Below are 19,093 nucleotides of genomic sequence, written 5' to 3'. Positions count from 1 at the left end.
CGCTGCATCAGGGACCATCGCCAGCAGAACTCCTGATGAGCAGGAGACTGCGCTCACCATTGCCAGTCTCACCTGTTCAACTCAAACCTCAATGGCCAAACAGGAAGGCCTTTGCAGACAAGGACAAACAGCTGAAACACACACAGACAGTTAACTTTAACCACAGACACAGAGCTACTGTGACTCTGAAATGCAAGTATCAAAACGCAAAGCCAAGTAACTTTGTGGGTGGGACTCTGGCGCTGTTGCTATTATACCGGCAGGATAAATGTCTTTGCGCCTGGCGCAAATCTAAAATGGGTTGGTCTGAAGTAGCTACATTACTAATGGGTGTGGTTTGGGCGTAACGTGCAATAAACCAATCAGAGCATTATCTGTCGGGTTAATCAGAAGGTTGCCGGTTCGATTCCCTGCCGTGAAAAATGATGTTGTGTCCATGGGCAAGGCACTTCACCCTACTTGCCTCGGGGAGAATGTCCCTGTACTTGCTGTAAGTCGCTCTGGATAAGAGCATCTGCTAAATGACTAAATGTAAATGTAATCTCACATTCCCTATAAGAACATGCGCGCTTGTTCCATTACGGATTGCTATTATAACGGCGGATTTGCTAGGCGCACGCCAGGAGCGGTTCACAGCCGAGGAGACCGACGTTTTCGTCAGGTCCGTAAAAGATAGAGAAGTGACATTGTATGGGAAAGGCAGAGCAGTTTTCTCATTGCACTAAGTTGCCCACTCATGCTGCTCATTCAAATTCTTATTCTTGTTTTTATATATAGGCCTATTTTATTTTTTAAATTGTTATATTTTTAAATGGTTTAGTTCTTAGAATTAGTTTAACTATTGTACTTTTTTTACTTAATTTAAGACCCGTATATGTTTATTGTTTGCACCGTCCTGCCACAGTAAATTCCGTGTTTGTGTAACATAGGCTACATGGCGAATAAACCGAATTCTGATGGGCATGGGAGAAGAAACCCACCCAAATTAGCTTTGGTTAAACAGGCATGAGAGGAAATTGCCACAGTTTTTACAAATCAAGTTCACATACATAGAGATTTCTCATGAAAATCATTTTAATCATTGACATGAAAGACATGTAACACAGCTAGCCATACAATAAATCAAAACAATGTAACGTAGCTTCGCAGGAAGAAGACCCTGGCCTTGCCAGCAGTGCGCACGGGCCAAGCTTGCGCCCTTAAAATAGCATCTGAGAAACGCGCCATTGACTTTAGACAACGTTTCTTCCTGGTCTGTGGCGGAATTGTTTTCTGAAACTGCAAAATAGCACCAGGGAACGTTTGCGCCGGAACACGCCTCCTTTTTTCGCTGAACCGCTCCCGGGAGTGCAAAGTCAAGATAGGGTGCAAGATAGGGCCCCAGAACTAAAAGCAGGTCAACGAGTCTGGATCACAAACACAAAAGAATCTGCTGAGAAAAGCAGACGCTCGTATGTAGTGGAAACAGACTCAGAAGAGGTGAGGACAAACAAAGCACACCTCAGGAGATACAAGCCCAACCACCGGCTGTGGGCGACACAGAACAGGCATCAGGGCCAGAAGAAGGGGAAGGGGCGAGGGAGAGGATGCAGAGGGCCTACCCAAGGAGAGAGGTGAAAGCCCCGGAGTGGCTTAAAGACTTTTAAACATAACACCTAGAATTAAATAAGACAGTGCCAGGTTCATGTTTAATCTGTCTGATATCTTTGGTTCAGGTTTAATATTTGCAATAGACTAGGTGACCTACAGTTAAGGCAGTTCTGCCAGTGTGAGCATTTTGATTTAAAGCTTTATCACTACTTTGGGGAAAGGGGAGATGTAGTATGACCCTCTGGATGCCCCGTACCTGGGGCTGTATAAATGTATCTGTGTGTTGTCATGGAAGCAGTTCAGTAAATATGCCAGCAGGCTAAGGACATGCAGTTGTCCGTATTAATTTGTAATGCCAATTACTACACTGTAGGCTTGACAAACAAGAAGAACTGACCCCAAACAGAAAACACAGGGATAAATGAGGGTAGGAAGGAAGATGGGAGACACCTGGAGGGGGTGGAGACAAACAGGAGATGGGTGAAACAGACCAGGGTGGGACAGAAATATATTTAAGACATACTACTTTATTATATTATTGTAGATTGACATGGCATTGTGTTTCGTATCTGTCTGCTAGTGTACTGTTGTCCCTGTGCTTGACACCACTATCCCTGCCTCAAGGGTTGTGTCAGAAATAGCCAGAAAGGTGTGCTGCGTGGTATACTGACAGACCTGCTATTGGATGTAATATGTAATACTTTCTTGGTGTATTGTACTACTATAGTCCTGGAAAGAATTAGGAAACCACTGCACCTTTTTCTTTCCTTTTTTAAAAAGTAGAGAAGGACGATTTTGAGTGAGGAACAGAAAGGTTAAATTTAAGAGGCCACTGCAAATGTTACCCTTCTGTTCCTCCCTCAATATGGTCCTTCTCCACTTTTTAAAAAGGAAAGAAAAAGGTGTACAATTTCTGACACTATAGTTTGGTACGATTCCATTTGAGATAAAAGGAAAGTCAGCCAACCTGGACAGACAGTCCTCTGACTGATCAAACCTTCTTGGTGTTTGAGAGGAAAATGACACACTGATATTCTTTATTTCTACCTCGAGAGGGTAGTAGTGTTTGTAATGCTTCTTATAAACATAATAGAAATACCTCAGGATGACCACATGATGTCTCAGTATACGATAGACAGGATAGTTTTCTGGAATATTCCACAGGTACAATTCAGCTCAGTGAAATCAGCTTCTCAGGCAGGTTAATATTTCACATTGGTTACTGACTACCGTGTCATTGTGTTCAAATCAAATGTTATTTGTATAGCCCTTTCTACGAGCAATGTCGCAGAGGGCTTCACACACACCCATAGAACTGCACCTAAACCAACCTTAACTCTCAAGGAAGTGTCAAGGAAGTTTTGAAGACACTGTGTGCGTGAATAGTCAAGATGCTGGATTAATACAAATTCTTTATTCTGTACAGTACATTACCAAACAGAGCGCACTGTGACCAGTCATACCGGATTACTAGAAGTCCTTCGGCAGAGTGATGACAAACACAATACACATGTTTAACCCTTGTGTTATCTTCGGGTCATTCTGACCCATCAGTCATTGTGACCCACCTTCGTATTGCGACAGATTTACCGCATACAAAGACAAAGTGAAGCATATTCTTTTAACCGTTGGGCTGTCTCAGACCCCCCACATTGCAAAGGTTAAAAGAAAATTATTTTAATTTGTTTTTGTATTGGGTAAAATCGGGTAAACACAACGATGGTTCGTTATGAACCTTTGGGTCATGTGACCCGAAGGCAGCACGAGGGTTAAGTCTTTTATTGTCAGGTACACAGAACAACACAAGGTCAGACTGGACACTGAAATTCTTGGGACAAGACAACGCAAAGAAATCTGGCATAACAAACATATAAGTACTTAAAACATAGATTACATCTATGATAAGCTAAAAAAGTAAAACTACATGTACAAAATAGTGTTGAACGATGCGCTGGGCTCACAGCGAGTATGTGTGTGTGCGGCGATGATCGGCTTTCGGACTGAAGAAGGAAGTTCTCAGAAGAGAGTAGACAGGAGTGGATCAAAAATAGAGTCAACGAACAGAGTTTCTTTCTCAAGTCAAAAATGTGGCTTGATGGTCTTTATTCAGGCAGGAAGTCATGTACAGACTGGATCAAAAAGGCCCTTATCATATCCCCAACACCTTGTTATATAGGCAAATATTAGCCTACAGCCCCTTTACCAAAAAGATATGAGCAATAAAAAACCTTCTAGAAGGTTCTTCACCCTGGTGATACCCATCCCCCACTGCGTGCGCAGCCTAGCCATAATCAGGATGTCCCCCTTTCACCCAGTATCCTGAAATGCCCTGGTCTCCCCAAACTGCTTGACAACTGGTCATGGACCCTCACTCCCTCCATCCGAGCCTGGTCTCCCAGTCTCCTCAGCCTCCTCAGTCTGGGTCATCGTGACCTGTTCGGTATTTCCTCATGGGTCCTCTCACTTTCTACCGACCCTCTCATCCCGAGCCCTGGTGAACAGCTGGAAATGCTTAAACCATAGTGACCCCCTTCTCCTGCGCTCTCACTCTCTTCAGCCTTCTCTCATCCTACACTGTTGGTCTGAGTGTTCCCATAACAGAGACACAAAAGGGATTCTGCTGCATCAGCCTGCCAGACACACACCCTCGGGCCCCCCCTCCTGCTAGTCCAGACCTTGAGTCTGCATCTAACATTCCATACTGCATTCTCCTACACTAGGCCCGTTGTGACCCCATCTAACCTTACTGCCCTGCCACCCAATAATCATCTTCCCACGACAGGACCAACCCTCAACTATACTGTCTCTCCTGTGTGATCCAGTCACGCTCGGGGTCTCACGGTTCCATAGGTTCGTGCACGGAGATCACACGTTTAGTTTTGGGTTTGCTAGCTGCTCCCTCTGAGGGAATCGAAACCAAACCACGGTGTCGTAACGTCACTGGGCTTTATAACATCAAGGGGTCTTTTATAGCAGCATTAATGTTTTGGTCTTTTATGACAACATTATAATTTGTTTATCCCTTATTTCTCTGTTCCCACTCGGACGAATATCAGTATTTTCCTTATAATAACGATCAAGAGCTTGCTCGCCCTTATTCCCCTCCCCGTTATTTAGGACACGACACCACACCTATGAGAGAGAGTGAGCCTGAACATGTGAATCTTCAAAATCCTGTTTTGCGTAAACACCAGTTAGACAGACAGCCCTGTCAAAGTAGCTGGTCGCGATTCCCAGGGACTCACCTTTCTATCGGCGTGGGGCACTGTGTGTCTCTCAAGATCCGGAGGAGGGCCCACAGTGAGGACAGACAACGCTGTGTGTCTCTCAAGATCCGGAGGAGGGCCCACAGTGAGGACAGACAACGCTGTGTGTCTCTCAAGATCCAGAGGAGGGCCCAGAGTGAGGACAGACAACGCTGTGTGTCTCTCAAGATCCGGAGGAGGGCCCACAGTGAGGACAGACAACGCTGTGTGTCTCTCAAGATCCGGAGGAGGGCCCACAGTGAGGACAGACAACGCTGTGTGTCTCTCAAGATCCGGAGGAGGGCCCAGAGTGAGGACAGACAACGCTGTGTGTCTCTCAAGATCTGGAGGAGGGCCCACAGTGAGGACAGACAACGCTGTGTGTCTCTCAAGATCCGGAGGAGGGCCCAAAGTGAGGACAGACAACGCTGTGTGTCTCTCAAGATCCGGAGGAGGGCCCACAGTGAGGACAGACAACGCCGTGTGTCTCTCAAGATCCGGAGATCCGGTTTTCTCTATGCAAGCTGTTTTTACCACATCCTATGTAAAATAGTTCCAAACTGTCACACTAAAAGCATTCTAACTCAAACTTTTTACCAGCAAGCAGTCATAACTCATTTTATCTAAAATATACATCTGGAAACAATTTTTAATTCATAACGAAAAGGTAAAAAAGCTCTAAAACCATTTTGCAAGCTATTTCTAATACATCTTAAAACATATGCAAGACATTCTCTAATAACACATTTAATGCCAATGCACATATTGTAATTCAGTATACGTATGCAAGCCATTTCTATAACCACCTTATGCAAATGCACATACAGTCAGGTCCATAAATATTTGGACAATGACACAATTTTCATCATTTTAGCTCTGTATACCACCACAATGGATTTGAAATGAAACAAACAAGATGTGCTTTAAGTGTAGACTTTCAGCTTTAATTTCAGGGTATTTACATCCAAATCAGGTGAACGGTGTAGGAATTACAACACATTTTATATGTGCCCCCCCCCCCTTTTAAGGGACCAAAAGTAATTGGACAATTGGCTCGCACATCCCTAATAAGCATCACTCTTTTTTTGGTTATTCATCATTTCTCCAAAGTACATTCAAACGAAGGCTCCGTGAGGATCCTTCGACAATAGTATACAATACAATATACTAGACCTCTAATACACATAATGACCTATACTAGCCTTATAGAGCTATACTAACCTAAGAAAAGTGGGGTACAGCAACTATCAGCAATAGTGCAATATTGTATAGTAGTATATCTATAGTAGTGAGAAATGTATCAATGTACTTTTCGCTCAATGTACATTGTGGGAGGCAGCGAGGAGCAGATGAATGATTTGACTAGCCGCTCAAAGCACTTCATGATGACAGAGGTCAGTGCTATCGGGCGATAGTCGTTCATGCAGGTGACCTTGGTGTTCTTGGGCACAGGGACGATGGTGGTCCTCTTGAAGCAGGTGGGGAGTACAGACAGGCTGAGGGAGAGGTGGAAGATGTCACTGAAGACCCCTGCTAGCTGGTCAGCGCAGCACCTGATATGTTGTCTGGGCCAGGTGCCTTGCGAGGGTTGAGCTTTTTGGAGCAATGCCTCAGCTACAGTTATTGTAGGCACACCACTGGCTAGGCCCTCAGGTAACTCCACTGCAGGGGGGTCACTGTCCCTCTCAAAGTGAGCGTAGAAGGTACTCAGCTCGTCTGGCAGTAGGACAGAGGACTGGGTCTCACTGTAGCCTCTCCCTTTGTAGTCTGTGATGGCTCTAAGTCCACTCCACATGCGCCTGGGGTCAGAGCCATCGTAGCTGGACTTCACCTTGGTCCTGTAAGCCCTTTTCGCTGCTTTGATCGTCTTCAGAGGGTCGTATCTGGCCTTCTTGTACTGATCAGGGTCCCCAGAGTTAAAGGCGACAGACCGGGCTCTCAGGTTGGCCTGGACCGCGGCATCAACCCAGGGCTTCTGATTTTTATTTAATTCATTAGTTTATTTGTCAGGGAAAATGCAGCGCACATTATTACATACATCAATAACAATATGTTGTAGATGTGCTGCGTAAAAGGTTTCTAGCCAATAGGCTAATTTGCAACCCCAGTCCCTGGTATTTCTAAAAAGTTAATCAAAATATAATTTACTATATAGTGTGAGTTACACAATCATGCAGCAGATGCAATATATTAGTATATAATGAGGCTGCCTCATGGTGCACATTCTCCAGACCATTGATAATCTCATACAGTTCATCCAAAGCAGCAGCCTTATCTGCCTGGGGGGGTGTAGACTGCACTCATGACCACCGCAGTGAACTCCAGAGGTAGATAGAAGGGTCTGATTTTACAGTTAATAGCTCAAGGACAGGAGAGCAGTGAGATGCTAGTACCGCTACATCCGTGGCCCATAGAAAGTTAACCTGAACGTTAGCGAGTAGGATGGTTGGAAAAGCAGGTTAGAAGCTCCGTTTCTGAGTTCGGACAAGGACTCCAGCACGTCGGCCTTGTTTCTTCTTCCTCCGTCTCGCAGGTAAACAGAGCGGCGGAACAACAAAGAGCCCGCTGCATTCCGAGCTCCAACTCGAACTCTGTAATTAAAGTTTGTAAAATAATCCTTGCTAAGTGAAAACTTAATATCCAGAAGTGTTTGCTGGTCGTACTGATTGCAAAATACAAAATCTACAAAACAACTTACAAACACTAACAAGACAAACAAAATGTTAGGTAATAATAGCGTAGCTCTCGTCAGTGTGGCCATACTGCAGGTGCACCGGAACACATTCCTATATAGTTTATATACAGTTTTATATAGTACCTAACATCTGGTCATTTCTATACAACAATCAGGACACGTCCGTCAAACACAATTCAGTGACAGCTGAAACAACAGCCTCAGAACCTGATGTCCCAGAGCTCCTTCCCCCAGGTGATGAGGATTCTCCTGCAACAAGTCAGGGTGTCATAAAACATAAAAATGACCCAAAAATCACCCAGACTTCATGTCTCCAGATGACCCCCTGGTCAAACTAATCTCCATTGTATCAACAATCTTAGAAAGCAGGCCATATAATATGATACACCCATCCTCCAGGGTTTACTGTCCCACAGTGGTCAGTCTTCAGTCAAACAGACATACCTCTAAATCCTTCATCCCCTTTCTTGACCTAACTGGTTAACTGGTCTCAGAACATTCCAACCCAGTTTCACTTTCCCATTGTGGACGTGTGTGTCTTTGTGGTGTGTGTGATGTTAATTCTTTTTTACATTTTAAGAATGTTAGGGTTGCATTTCTGTGCTGTGACCCATTTATTTTCCTGATGGCCTGCTCACATTTACCTGGACAGGGAGTTATGCATCTGGCAGCTTTTGTGCTGTTGTTTGAAAATGTTCAAAGTCTTCAATCAATCTTCAAAGTTCAAAAAACGGCACTGGAACTTGGCAAAGTTTGATGCAATGGCTTTATTGGTCTTCAAGATGACAAAAATCCCAATAAATGTGAGCAGGTTCTGGAACCCAACTGATCTTTACCCCCCAGGCATGCAATTACATACTGCTCACCTATTTTCATGTGCTATTTTACTATTGATAGTTACAGATGGTCTTCGATCTTACGCATAACACAATTGGTCACCTGTTCTGGGGGTTAAGATTTCACTCGCACCTTAGCTTTGGTGCCTTTGACCTTGCTGGGTGACAATAATAAGTGTTTCTCTTAAAACAGGTTCTGTAACCCACAATTACGATGAGGCTGCTCACGCTGCTTACACAATCAGGCTCGTTGTAAATCCTCCCTACTTAGGGCCAGTGCTGACCTTTTACAGGCGGCCACAGATAAGATTCTAGGCGTGGGGTCAAAAACAGCGGATCTGGACTTGTAGCTCAGGCCTCAGCCTGCGAAGGACGATGCCTGCCTCCAGGTGGCCTTCTCCCTCACTCCTCAGCCTCTGTCACCCAGATCTCACACTCAGGCTCAATATCTTCTATCGTTTAGTGATAATAATACTAAGCTCAACTATAATAAGTCAACAGCTTAACATATGGTTTCCAGTAGTATAAAATAATACTAAAAGGGGTGAAAAAGGTTTGATTTTCAATCAGATAAATCCATAATCATACCCATCTTCATCGTTTCAACCGCATGGTGTCAATTTCCACGTCAGTCCCTGTGGTTGGCACCTCTTCCACTGCATGAAAGGTTTCGGATTAGGAATAGCAAGAAGTGTGCTTGGTGTATAATACTACTATGTAACTGGCTATTTTTACTTCAGAGGATGGAACATTTACATTTATTCTTTCAGCAGACACTTTTATCCAAAGAGACTTCCAAGAGAGAGCTTTACAAAAAGTGCATAGGTCAATGATCTTAAACAACGAGATAGCCCCAAACATTGCAGGTAGCCAAAACATGAAGCATACACTGTGAAAAAGCAAATAAGTGCCAAAGGGAAGAAACATAAGAGCATGTACAATTAATCAACATGATCCTCTAAAGTGCTAGAGTGTACCTGGTGGAAAGCAAGCAACAATAATATAATTCACAGCATGTACAAATAGTTAAATCAGTTACAACCAACAGGAGTGACCAACAAGTCCCTCAATAATTGTCATTGTGTTCCTGGAGGAAATAAGCTAACATCTGATCCAACAAATCTTTAAGTGCTGGTGTACTCCCGGAACAAGTGCGTCTTTAGCCTTTTCTTGAAGGTGGGGAGACAGTCAGTGTCTCTGATGGAGGTGATTCCCCCATTGGGAGGCCAGACAGGAGAAGAGCTTGGGTTGGGAGCGGGTGCTCTTGAGAGGTGGGGCCACCAGACGGTTGTCAGAAGAAGACCGTAGGTGGCGGGTAGGGGTGTAAGGCTGGAGGAGACACTGGATGCAGGTGCAGTCCCGTTCACCGCTCGGAAGGCCAGTACCAGGGTCTTGAATCTGATGCGGGCCGTGATGGGTAGCCAGTGGAGGGAGATGAAGAGCGGGGTGACATGGGAGCGTGTGGGTAGGTTGATGGTAGCATTCCATCTGAGATGCAGGGATAGTATACTGGCCCACGATTTCTGACGGTATTGCACCTTGCGTATGCGTACATTTAAGGGCCAGGGAGACGTGCACAAAGTACACACCAAATGAACGCAGGATAGGTGCTGCAGTCATTCAGCATGTGTACACGTACATAGCGGAAAGTATATTTCGGCCTTAAGTGTCAGGTGCAACGCTGCTCTTTAGGAAGTTGAACAACTTGTATTGGTCATTTGCACAGATCACTAAAGATAATATTGGCCATTATATTCCTTGAGGTTGGTTTTGCTACATGTAACATAGCATTAAAGCAAAAAGAGAACATAATGCAGACAAGAATGTAACAATTTTAAACTACACTGCTCAAAATAATTAAAGGAACAGTTTTTTTATCAGGGTATGGCATGAATTAACTTCTCTGATAATGATCTGGTCAGTTAACCCTCGTGCTGCCTTCGGGTAACATGACCCAAAGGTTCATAACGAACCATCGTTGTGTTTACCCAATTTTACCCAATACAAAAACAAATTAAAATAATTTTCTTTTAACCTTTGCAATGTGGGGGGTCTGAGACAGCCTAGCTGTTAAAAGAAAATGCTTCACTTTGTCTTTGTATGCGGTAAATCTATCGCAATACGACGGTGGGTCACAATGACTGATGGGTCAGAATGACCCGAAGATAACACAAGGGTTAAGTAGCAGAGGGGTACTTTCCGCTGCATTGGTGTTGATGTAATTAACAACAGGTGCACTAGAGGGGCAACAATGAGCCGACCCCAAAACAGGACTGGTTTTGCATGTGGAGGCCATTTCAAGTTTCTCCCTCTTGATCTCTTTGAGTGGGAGCATGAGGCGATTTCTACAGAAGTTGCACATATTGTCCAACTCATAGCCGTTGCAAGAAGATTTGATGTGTCTCCCAGCACTATCTCCAGTACATGGAGGACATTCCAGGACCGGTTTGGTGGTGGGTCAGTGATGGTCTGGGGAGGCATATCCATGGAGGGACGCACAGGCCTCTACAGGCTAGAGAACGGCAGTCTGACTGCCATTAGGTATCGGGATGAAATCCTTGAACCCATGGTCAGACCCTACGCTGGTGCAGTAGGTCCTGGGTTCCTCCTGATGCACGACAATTCCCGGCCTCATGTGGCAAGAGATTGTTGTATATAGGTTGCTCCTCAGACTTTACAGGAGCTCACTGATGCCCTTCGACAGATCTGGGAGGACATCCCACAAGACACCATCCGTCGTCTCATCAGGAGCATGCCGCGACATTGTCAAGCATGCATACAAGCACGTGGGGGCCACACAAGATATTGAGATCTGATGTGTTTTCAAAACTGTTCCATAATTTTTTTGAGCAGTGTAGAATATATATATATATATATATATATATATATATATATATATATATATATATAACAAGATATAAAATGTTGAAATACAGAAAGACATAGACATGATGGTGTTGATGATTAACCGTTTGTTCCAATACCGTTATCCACAGCATTATCCAACAGCATCCTAATATAGCAGTTCCTCTTCTCTCAGGATGGAAGGCAGAGCCAACAGGCAGTTATGTTGCTCTTTTGGAGCAGAATATGGTTATCTAATGACCTAACAGAATTAAATAAATACTGATAAGCATTCTGTTATTTTAAAATATATACATTTATTGGGTAGCTAAGTTTTTTTGGCATACATTTGGTTAATTTCACTTCCATTTAATTCCCCTTTCATTTTTCAGAAGAACTTGCTGTTATTTCACTATGATAATATTGTCCAATAGCATTCTTGGCATGCTATGTCACGTGATCTCTGGATCAGTTAGCCGTGTTTCTAAAAAGAACGACGTTAACTAATGGCGTCGGAACCAGCGATGTATATCTGCTCAGAAAATTCAAAGATAAGAAAAATGTAGCTAACATCTGAAAGTTTAAGTCAACAAAACATGACTTGCCAGTCCAAAACAAAAGTATTTGAGTTTTTTTTACTGTAATTTAGAAGAAGTTTACCTCAGGATAACCACAGGATATTCGCGGTGTATAAACCAGGACATTTTGTAGCTAGCTAATAAAGAGCGACTGAGGTGGGATATTCTTCAGTTGGAATCCAACTCAGTGGAACAAGTTCGCCAGGTAGGCTGATATTTCACCGTTTTATATGTAAAATGACATTTTAGTTGACTGAGGCAGGGTAAGGGGAACGGGAGGTAGCTAGTTACAAATATCTAGGAAGAGGCAGCAGGAGAGGGCTTTGTCGTTTAGTTGTTTATTATGCATAAGACCTCATTGGCGTAATGGAGGAACGTTTGTATGCCGACTGCACGGCTTTCAAACAGACGATATTGTTGTAAGATTTTAGCATTCAGTCGAACAACCCCATTATATTAGCCGTTTCCCAATATGGCTTTTATAGCATTCAATAAAGCGTGCTTGATGCTGCCAGTACACACTCTCCCTGCGCGTTGAACTTCAGAGTTTCCATCTCCGTCAATCATACCAGCGCAGGTGACGACAATGTCCCTTGATTGGGGATAGCGGCCAGGTTTTGTGGAATACAAAAAACCTTTTTCAGTTTGAAGCTCAAGTTCCAATAAAAGGGCGAGTTCTCGCTTAATGTTTCTAGTTTTCCAATACGTCTATATCGTTGCCATTATACACAGGTAGTTTAGGAGTGATCTTATGCTGACACAATGTATCAGATTTTCCAGTCCTTATTTGCCGTTTAGTTGTTATTTATTATGCATAGTTGTAAAATGTAGATTGACATACCAGGTTTCCCAATGTCATTGGTGGTCTGTGCACTGTGGTCTGTTCTCTGGTCTGGTGAGAACTGTGTCCCTTCCCTCTACCTGTGCCCCTTCCTGTCACCTGTGTCCCTAAATATAGAACCCTGTGCCTCCAATGACTGCCACCCAGTGTCCAAAATATTCTGACAGTTCTATCTAACCAAAATAATATGACATGTCAATAAGAAACACAAATGGCTCCTACAGTTAGGAAAGTGGAAGATAGATGCTGTCTATTCTGCCGGAAAGCTAAAGGAGAACTACAGCTTAAGTACAGTTTAAACAAGAACTCACACAGGGAGACTTATTAGTTGATTTGGTCACTACCTCCGTATACAGAGGAATGGCCATTTTTATTTTATTTTTGTGTACGTCTATTAATTGTAAAGTGGTATGTTCACGTCAACCAAGAGGCCAGTCGTGATGTGTCGTTTGTGAACGATTCCTTCATTTTGAACGATCTTTAGAATGACTGGGGAGTAACGAGTCGTCTCAGTGAGTGATTCGTTCATCTTCTTGTGGCAGCGCATCGGGACTGTTGCATTGGCTCAGTAGAGGAAACAGAAAGGATTCGTTCACCTCATTCACTTTCACGTGACTGCTAGGTTTAGCATAGAAGACGTGAATGATTCGAGTGATAATTAGAGGTTTTGTTATTTTTGCTTTACTTACAGTTCAGTGCAGTAATTGTTTGCTGTGATAATTAAATGCCAGTGTGATAATAAGTGACCATTTCAAATCATGCAAACTGTCATGATGTATTGTATTTAATGGGGGAATTTTTGTGGAAACATTATCTGGCACACAAATGTGCAATTTCCCTATAGCCTACTCTAATTTATCTTGGCTGGTTTAGATGCACTAATGTTTCTTCCTTTGGAATATGATAACTGTTTAAAATAGTGGAAATATTGAACAAGCAAACTTGCTTGTTCTTTATCCTCGATTCTCTATTATCATCCCAACATTCCCAATACAAAAACCATGTTGTACAAATATATAGAATTGTCTGTCACATGGCTCTTCTTTCATTGGCTCCCTTGCATAGATCCTGCACGCGTGCGTGCGTGTGTGCGTGCATATGTCTTAAAGTGGCCCTGCTTAGGCTAACTAAATGAAATGCTCAGATAAGATAAGGATCTTCCTGTTTACCTAAGCCTTTACCTTGCCTATAGTTCACCTGGGGGGTTGGCCTCTCTCTACACAAATGGAATGCTGAACACAGTATCATTATTATACAGGATAAAGAGTTACATCTTCAACTTTTCTGATATTGGATTACGTGGGTCACTCTGTCTAATGAGGGGAGGTGCAGCTATGACAGTACCTGCCAAATGAACCCCTCTGTGCTGACTCACTCTGGGGGCCCAGATGGATTCTGTCACAATATTGATCCTCTTTCTACAGGCTGTCAGGCTGTCTGGTCACAGAGGAAGGCTGTGCTTCTCTGGCATCAGCTCTGAGGTCCAACCCCTTCCACCTTAGGGAACTGGACCTGAGCTACAATCATCCAGGAGAAAAAGGATTGAAGCTGCTCTCTGCTGGACTGGAGGATCCACACTGCAGACTGGAGAAACTCAAGTAAGGAGATGTTTGTTTTTTATATACCTCTTAATGTAATGTCGCTTAACACTGAATATATCTAATTACGTTAATAGGCCTTGCATTTCTTGATGATACAATTAAAACTGCATGTTTACTCTACAATCTACAATATGGTTGAACTATGATTGTAGCCACAATCATAATTGTATTTCCAGAAAGCGGGTTTAGTGAAAACTGAGTTTTTAAACCCTGAGATGAGGGAAACTCTGGGTTTCTAGCTCCAGAAAGAGATGTCACTAAAACCAGACGTTGTAAAATGTAGCTCAGCTCAAACCTAGGTCCTAGTGTCGGTTTGAAGTGAATGTAGCTAGGGACTTCAAAAAGAAAAAAAAATGGAATCAATTTGAGCGCAAAATAGTTTTTGAGCTTCATATAATATAAACATTACGTTGGACTCATGTTGTTATATTTGCCAAATGTTTTTAACTACAAATATTATTATATTTACTCAGTTTTGGACACCTTTATGCAGAGAATGATGATACTAAGGCCCAATCCCAATGTCCCCCCTAAACCCTGAGCCCTGAACCCTCACACACTTACTTGACGTCACCTAGTAAGTGATTGAGTGCAAGAGGCTACAAGAGCTCAAAATGCTATAAATCGGAATGGTTCAGCACTTTGCGGCATTATAGGTAAAATAGTAATGTTGTTGGATCAAATCTGATGAAAGCATATTTGGAATTTATCATCAAAGGACAACCTACACACTAGGGCTGCACGATTATGGCCAAAATGATAAGCACGATTATTTTGATCAACATTGAGATCACGATTAATTATCATGATTATTTGTTGATTTTAACCAAAACAACTTTTTTTGTCACGTAGGCTAATTATACCGTGCAGTTCGTCAGTGATGAAGTAAGCAAACAGCGCTTGATCGGCCATGACTGACGTCAACGCAGCAAACCAGGAAGCAGGAATGTCCGACTTTACGCAGCCGTTTATAACTCTTCCCCGACTGCAAGCAGCAACTCTCGCTGGTCGTTTCATGCAGCCGATGTCGAACGCACCTATGGTTTACGGAGCGCTAGATTGGCTTTGCCAAAGAATGCCGCATTTTAAATATCGCTCCATCACGCGAATTTGATCGTGGGAAGCCAAAATCGTGATCGTGATTAAAATTGTATTAACCGTCAGTGAGCTTTGTGTTTAAACTTACTGATGTTAACTGTTATTTCTAACTCTGTTTACGTCAGGGTTGGTTGCTCCTTCCATGCTTGTTTGTTTACTGTTCTTCGTCTTTCTTGTCTTATGAGGAGGGTTAGACAGGATCTTTTTCTCTCTTCCGGGCTTCCCCTGGTAACCCTCGTGTTTCACGTCACTACGCTGTGAATTGTGGGCAAGTCTGCAAAAATGCAGACTTAAGGGTGCATAAAATGTCTTCGAAAGAGCCCTCACGGACTTGACAATTTGACAGTGGGACAGTGGACAGCCCTAAACCCTCACAGACTTAGTGAGAACGTGCCTCAAAGTCTGTGAGTCTGTGAGGGGGGACATTGGGATTGGGCCTAACCGTTCGTAAACTCCAGATTGATTGTCCTGTTGTCTCTGAGGGAAAAAGCTGTTTGACCCGTGCATTGATTCAGAGCGTGCACGGAGAGAGGGGCTTATTCACAGACGGGTCTGTTGTAGTGAGAGAGAGAGAGAACGCGAGCGGGGCAAGAAGGGGCTGAGCGAATCAGTGTGCTGCGTGCAGCTCTACTATTAAATATTTTTTTGTGATGTTAAACAGTAAAAGCAAAAACACAATTTTATACATTTGTGGTGGTAAATCTCTAATTGTGGCGGGCCGTTACAAATAAATGAATGTATGGGAAACACTGAAAACTCTGGGTGTGTTACCACGGTAACTGACTGTGAACCTCACCTGCTTGCTGGCAGCTTTTCTGTAACAAACCGTGAGTTTCTCCCTCTCCCCTCCCTCATGCTGAGCCTGAAGCAACTGTCAGACATGGGGTGTCCTTTCCTCATCAACCTGATTGTTGTTGAAGCCATATAACACATACGGATGACATGAAATTCTACAGTTTTCCATGCAGAGCTAACCTGGCATTTACTGAACATCTCACTGTTAATCTGTGCTGTGGAGGTTGATGGACCCTCCTTCTCGTAATCTTGTCATTAAAAAGGAGAAGAATGTGCCAGTTGTTTTGCGCACATAGGATTGTTCCATTTCTTCTTCACCTGTAGTAAGACGTTAGCCTGGTCCTAACCAGACTCTCGTACATTTCATTTGTACAGAGAGTCTGGGCTCGCTCCCTTGACAAGCGTTAACTTCCTTGAAGGCGGGTATTCTGTTGAATTTTAAAACTGTTGGATCTGACCAGAGCCACTCTGGATCTGCCATAACCAATCGCGAGCGTTCGCCTTAGCCAACTCCTTCACCACTAACGGAGCGAGCTGAAAAATCAAACGAACCCCGTGGGGAGCAAAGATTGTTCTTGCTCCGGCTTTAACTTCTGGATATTCGGCAGCGTTGCCACAACAGACCGAATGGCTTCGCTCGCATCTTTCTCCGCCGCCATTACAGAACTATAACTCAAACTAGCGCACGACATCAACGTCATCGTTCTCAGCCACTCCCTCTGTTCGCTGATTGGACGGTAAAAAGTTGACTTGAGACATCAACTAATATACGGAAAGCCCAGACGGAGTACAGAAGCAAAATGAAAATTGAGCGGAAGTACGTAGGAGGGCAGAGCCAGGCTAGTAAGACGTGGTTAAATGTCAAATTAATATACTGCTTTGAAATGTACTGAATGAACAATTGCCTCTTTTGCTGTTGAAGTTGTTTTTCTGCTTTCTGAAAATGTCTTCATACTCGGCTGCACGCATGAGAATTTCTAATTCTCTGGATAAGAGCGTCTGCTAAATGACTAAATGTAATTCCAGTGAATTAGAAATGAACTAACTCAGATCAGCTGTTCTGGAAGTGATAACTTTGAGCTTCCCATCTCAGGGTTCATCAAGTCAGAGTTCAGGGTTCGGCTCAGAGTTTGTAAAACCTGCTTTCTGGAATACACCTCTGATGATAAGAGAGAAACAACATGTTTACTTAGAAAGTCAGTTGCTAAGTCACTTATCAACAGGTGAAGTGTATTTTCATCATTCCTCTGCTTATCCCTGCAGTGTGGATCATGGTGGAGAGTGCAGGATCAAACCTGGCCCTAGGAGATGTGAGTATTGACTGCTACTTGGTTCTAGTACACAAGGTCATACAAGGGACAATACCATTAGTGACTTGGACACTGTCAAAAATGGACACACACACACACACACTGTAAACACACACTTTTAGAAGCAGTAATTTAACACAATTACCCACATCAATACTGTGTGTACGTCTGTGTGTGCTATGTCCCCTTCCTTCTCCCCTCCTCCCTCTCCTCCCCTCTTCCTCTTCCCCTCCTCTCCCCCTCCTCTCCTCTTCCCCTCCTCCCTCTTCCTCTCCTCTTCCCCTCCTCCCTCTTCCTCTCCTCTTCCCCTCCTCCCTCTTCCTCTCCTCCCTTCCTCCCCTCTTCCCTTCTTCCCCTCCTCCCTCTTCTCTCCTCTTCCTCTCCTCCCCTGTTCCCCTCCCTCTGCTCTCCTCCCCTCTTCCCCTCCTCTGCTCTTCCCTTCTTCCCTCTGCTCTCTTCCCCTCTTCTGCTCTCCTCTTCCCCTCCTCTTCTCTCCTCTTCCCCTCCTCTCATCTTCCCCTCCTCCCTCTTCCTCTCCTCCCTTCCTCCCCTCTTCCCTTCTTCCCCTCCTCCCTCTTCTCTCCTCTTCCTCTCCTCCCCTGTTCCCCTCCCTCTGCTCTCCTCCCCTCTTCCCCTCATCTGCTCTTCCCTTCTTCCCTCTGCTCTCCTCCCCTCTTCTGCTCTCCTCTCCTCTTCCCCTCCTCTTCTCTCCTCTTCCCCTCCTCCCTCTCCTCCCCTGTTCCCCTCCCTCTGCTCTCCTCTTCCCCTCCTCCTCTGCTCTCCTCTTCCCCTCCTCCCTCTCCTCCCCTGTTCCCCTCCCTCTGCTCTCCTCTTCCCCTCCTCCTCTGCTCTCCTCTTCCTCTCCTCCCCTCTTCCCTTCTTCCTCTCCTCACTCTTCTCTCCTCCCCTCTTCCACTCTTCCCTCTCCTCTCCTCCTCCCCTCTTCCCCTGCTCTCCTCTTCCTCTCCTCCCCGCCTCGACTTCTTCCCCTCCTCCCTCTCTCTCCTCTTCCCCTCCTCCCTCTGCTCTCTTCCCCTCCTCTCCTCTTCCCCTCCTCCCTCTTCCTGTCCTCTTCCCCTCCTCCCTCTTCCTCCCCTCTTCCCCTCCTCCCTCTTCCTCTCCTCCCCTGTTCCCCTCCCTCTGCTCTCCTCTTCCCCTCCCTCTTCTCTCCTCCCCTCCTCCCTCTGCTCTCCTCTTCCCCTCCCTCTCCTCCCCTCTCCCCCTCCTCCCTCTTCTCTCCTCTTCCCCACCCTCTCCTCCCCTCTTCCCCTCCTCCCTCTCCTCCCCTGTTCCCCTCCCTCTGCTCTTCATCCCCTCCTCTCCTTTTCCTCTCCTCTTCCTCTCCTCCCCTCTTCCCCTTCTTCCTCTCCTCCCCTCTTCCCCTTCTTCCCCTCCTCCCCTCTTCCCCTTCTCCCTCTCCTCTCCTCCCCTCTTCCCCTCCTCCCTCTGCTCTCCTCCCCTCCTCCCTCTTCCTCTCCTCTTCCCCTCCCTCTTCTCTCCTCCCCTCCTCCCTCTTCCTCTCCTCTTCCCCTCCCTCTGCTCTCCTCTTCCCCTCCCTCTTCTCTCCTCCCATCCTCCTTCTTCCTCTCCTCTTCCCCTCCCTCTGCTCTCCTCTTCCCCTCCTCCCTCTCCTCTTTTCCCTTCTTCCCCTCCTCTGCTC

At 44.8% G+C, this 19,093-nt stretch overlaps 2 protein-coding genes across 2 annotated transcripts in view; both read left to right on the top strand.

Annotated features, from left to right (window-relative positions):
• The window catches only part of LOC134038949 (NACHT, LRR and PYD domains-containing protein 12-like), a 495,359-nt gene that overhangs the window by 384,940 nt on the left and 91,326 nt on the right, over positions 1-19,093 (top strand). The window lies entirely within an intron of this gene.
• The window catches only part of LOC134038982 (stonustoxin subunit beta-like), a 64,437-nt gene that overhangs the window by 42,762 nt on the left and 2,582 nt on the right, over positions 1-19,093 (top strand). The window contains exon 5 of the mRNA XM_062484733.1: positions 17,387-17,433. Coding sequence (XP_062340717.1) covers positions 17,387-17,433 — 47 coding nt within the window. The remainder of the gene's footprint in view (positions 1-17,386; positions 17,434-19,093) is intronic.

This window comes from Osmerus eperlanus, chromosome 18 (genome assembly GCF_963692335.1).
Source record: "Osmerus eperlanus chromosome 18, fOsmEpe2.1, whole genome shotgun sequence".
Taxonomy (NCBI): domain Eukaryota; kingdom Metazoa; phylum Chordata; class Actinopteri; order Osmeriformes; family Osmeridae; genus Osmerus; species Osmerus eperlanus.
The sequence above is the reverse complement of the archived record's forward strand: the minus strand, read 5'-3'. Positions and strand labels throughout refer to the sequence as shown.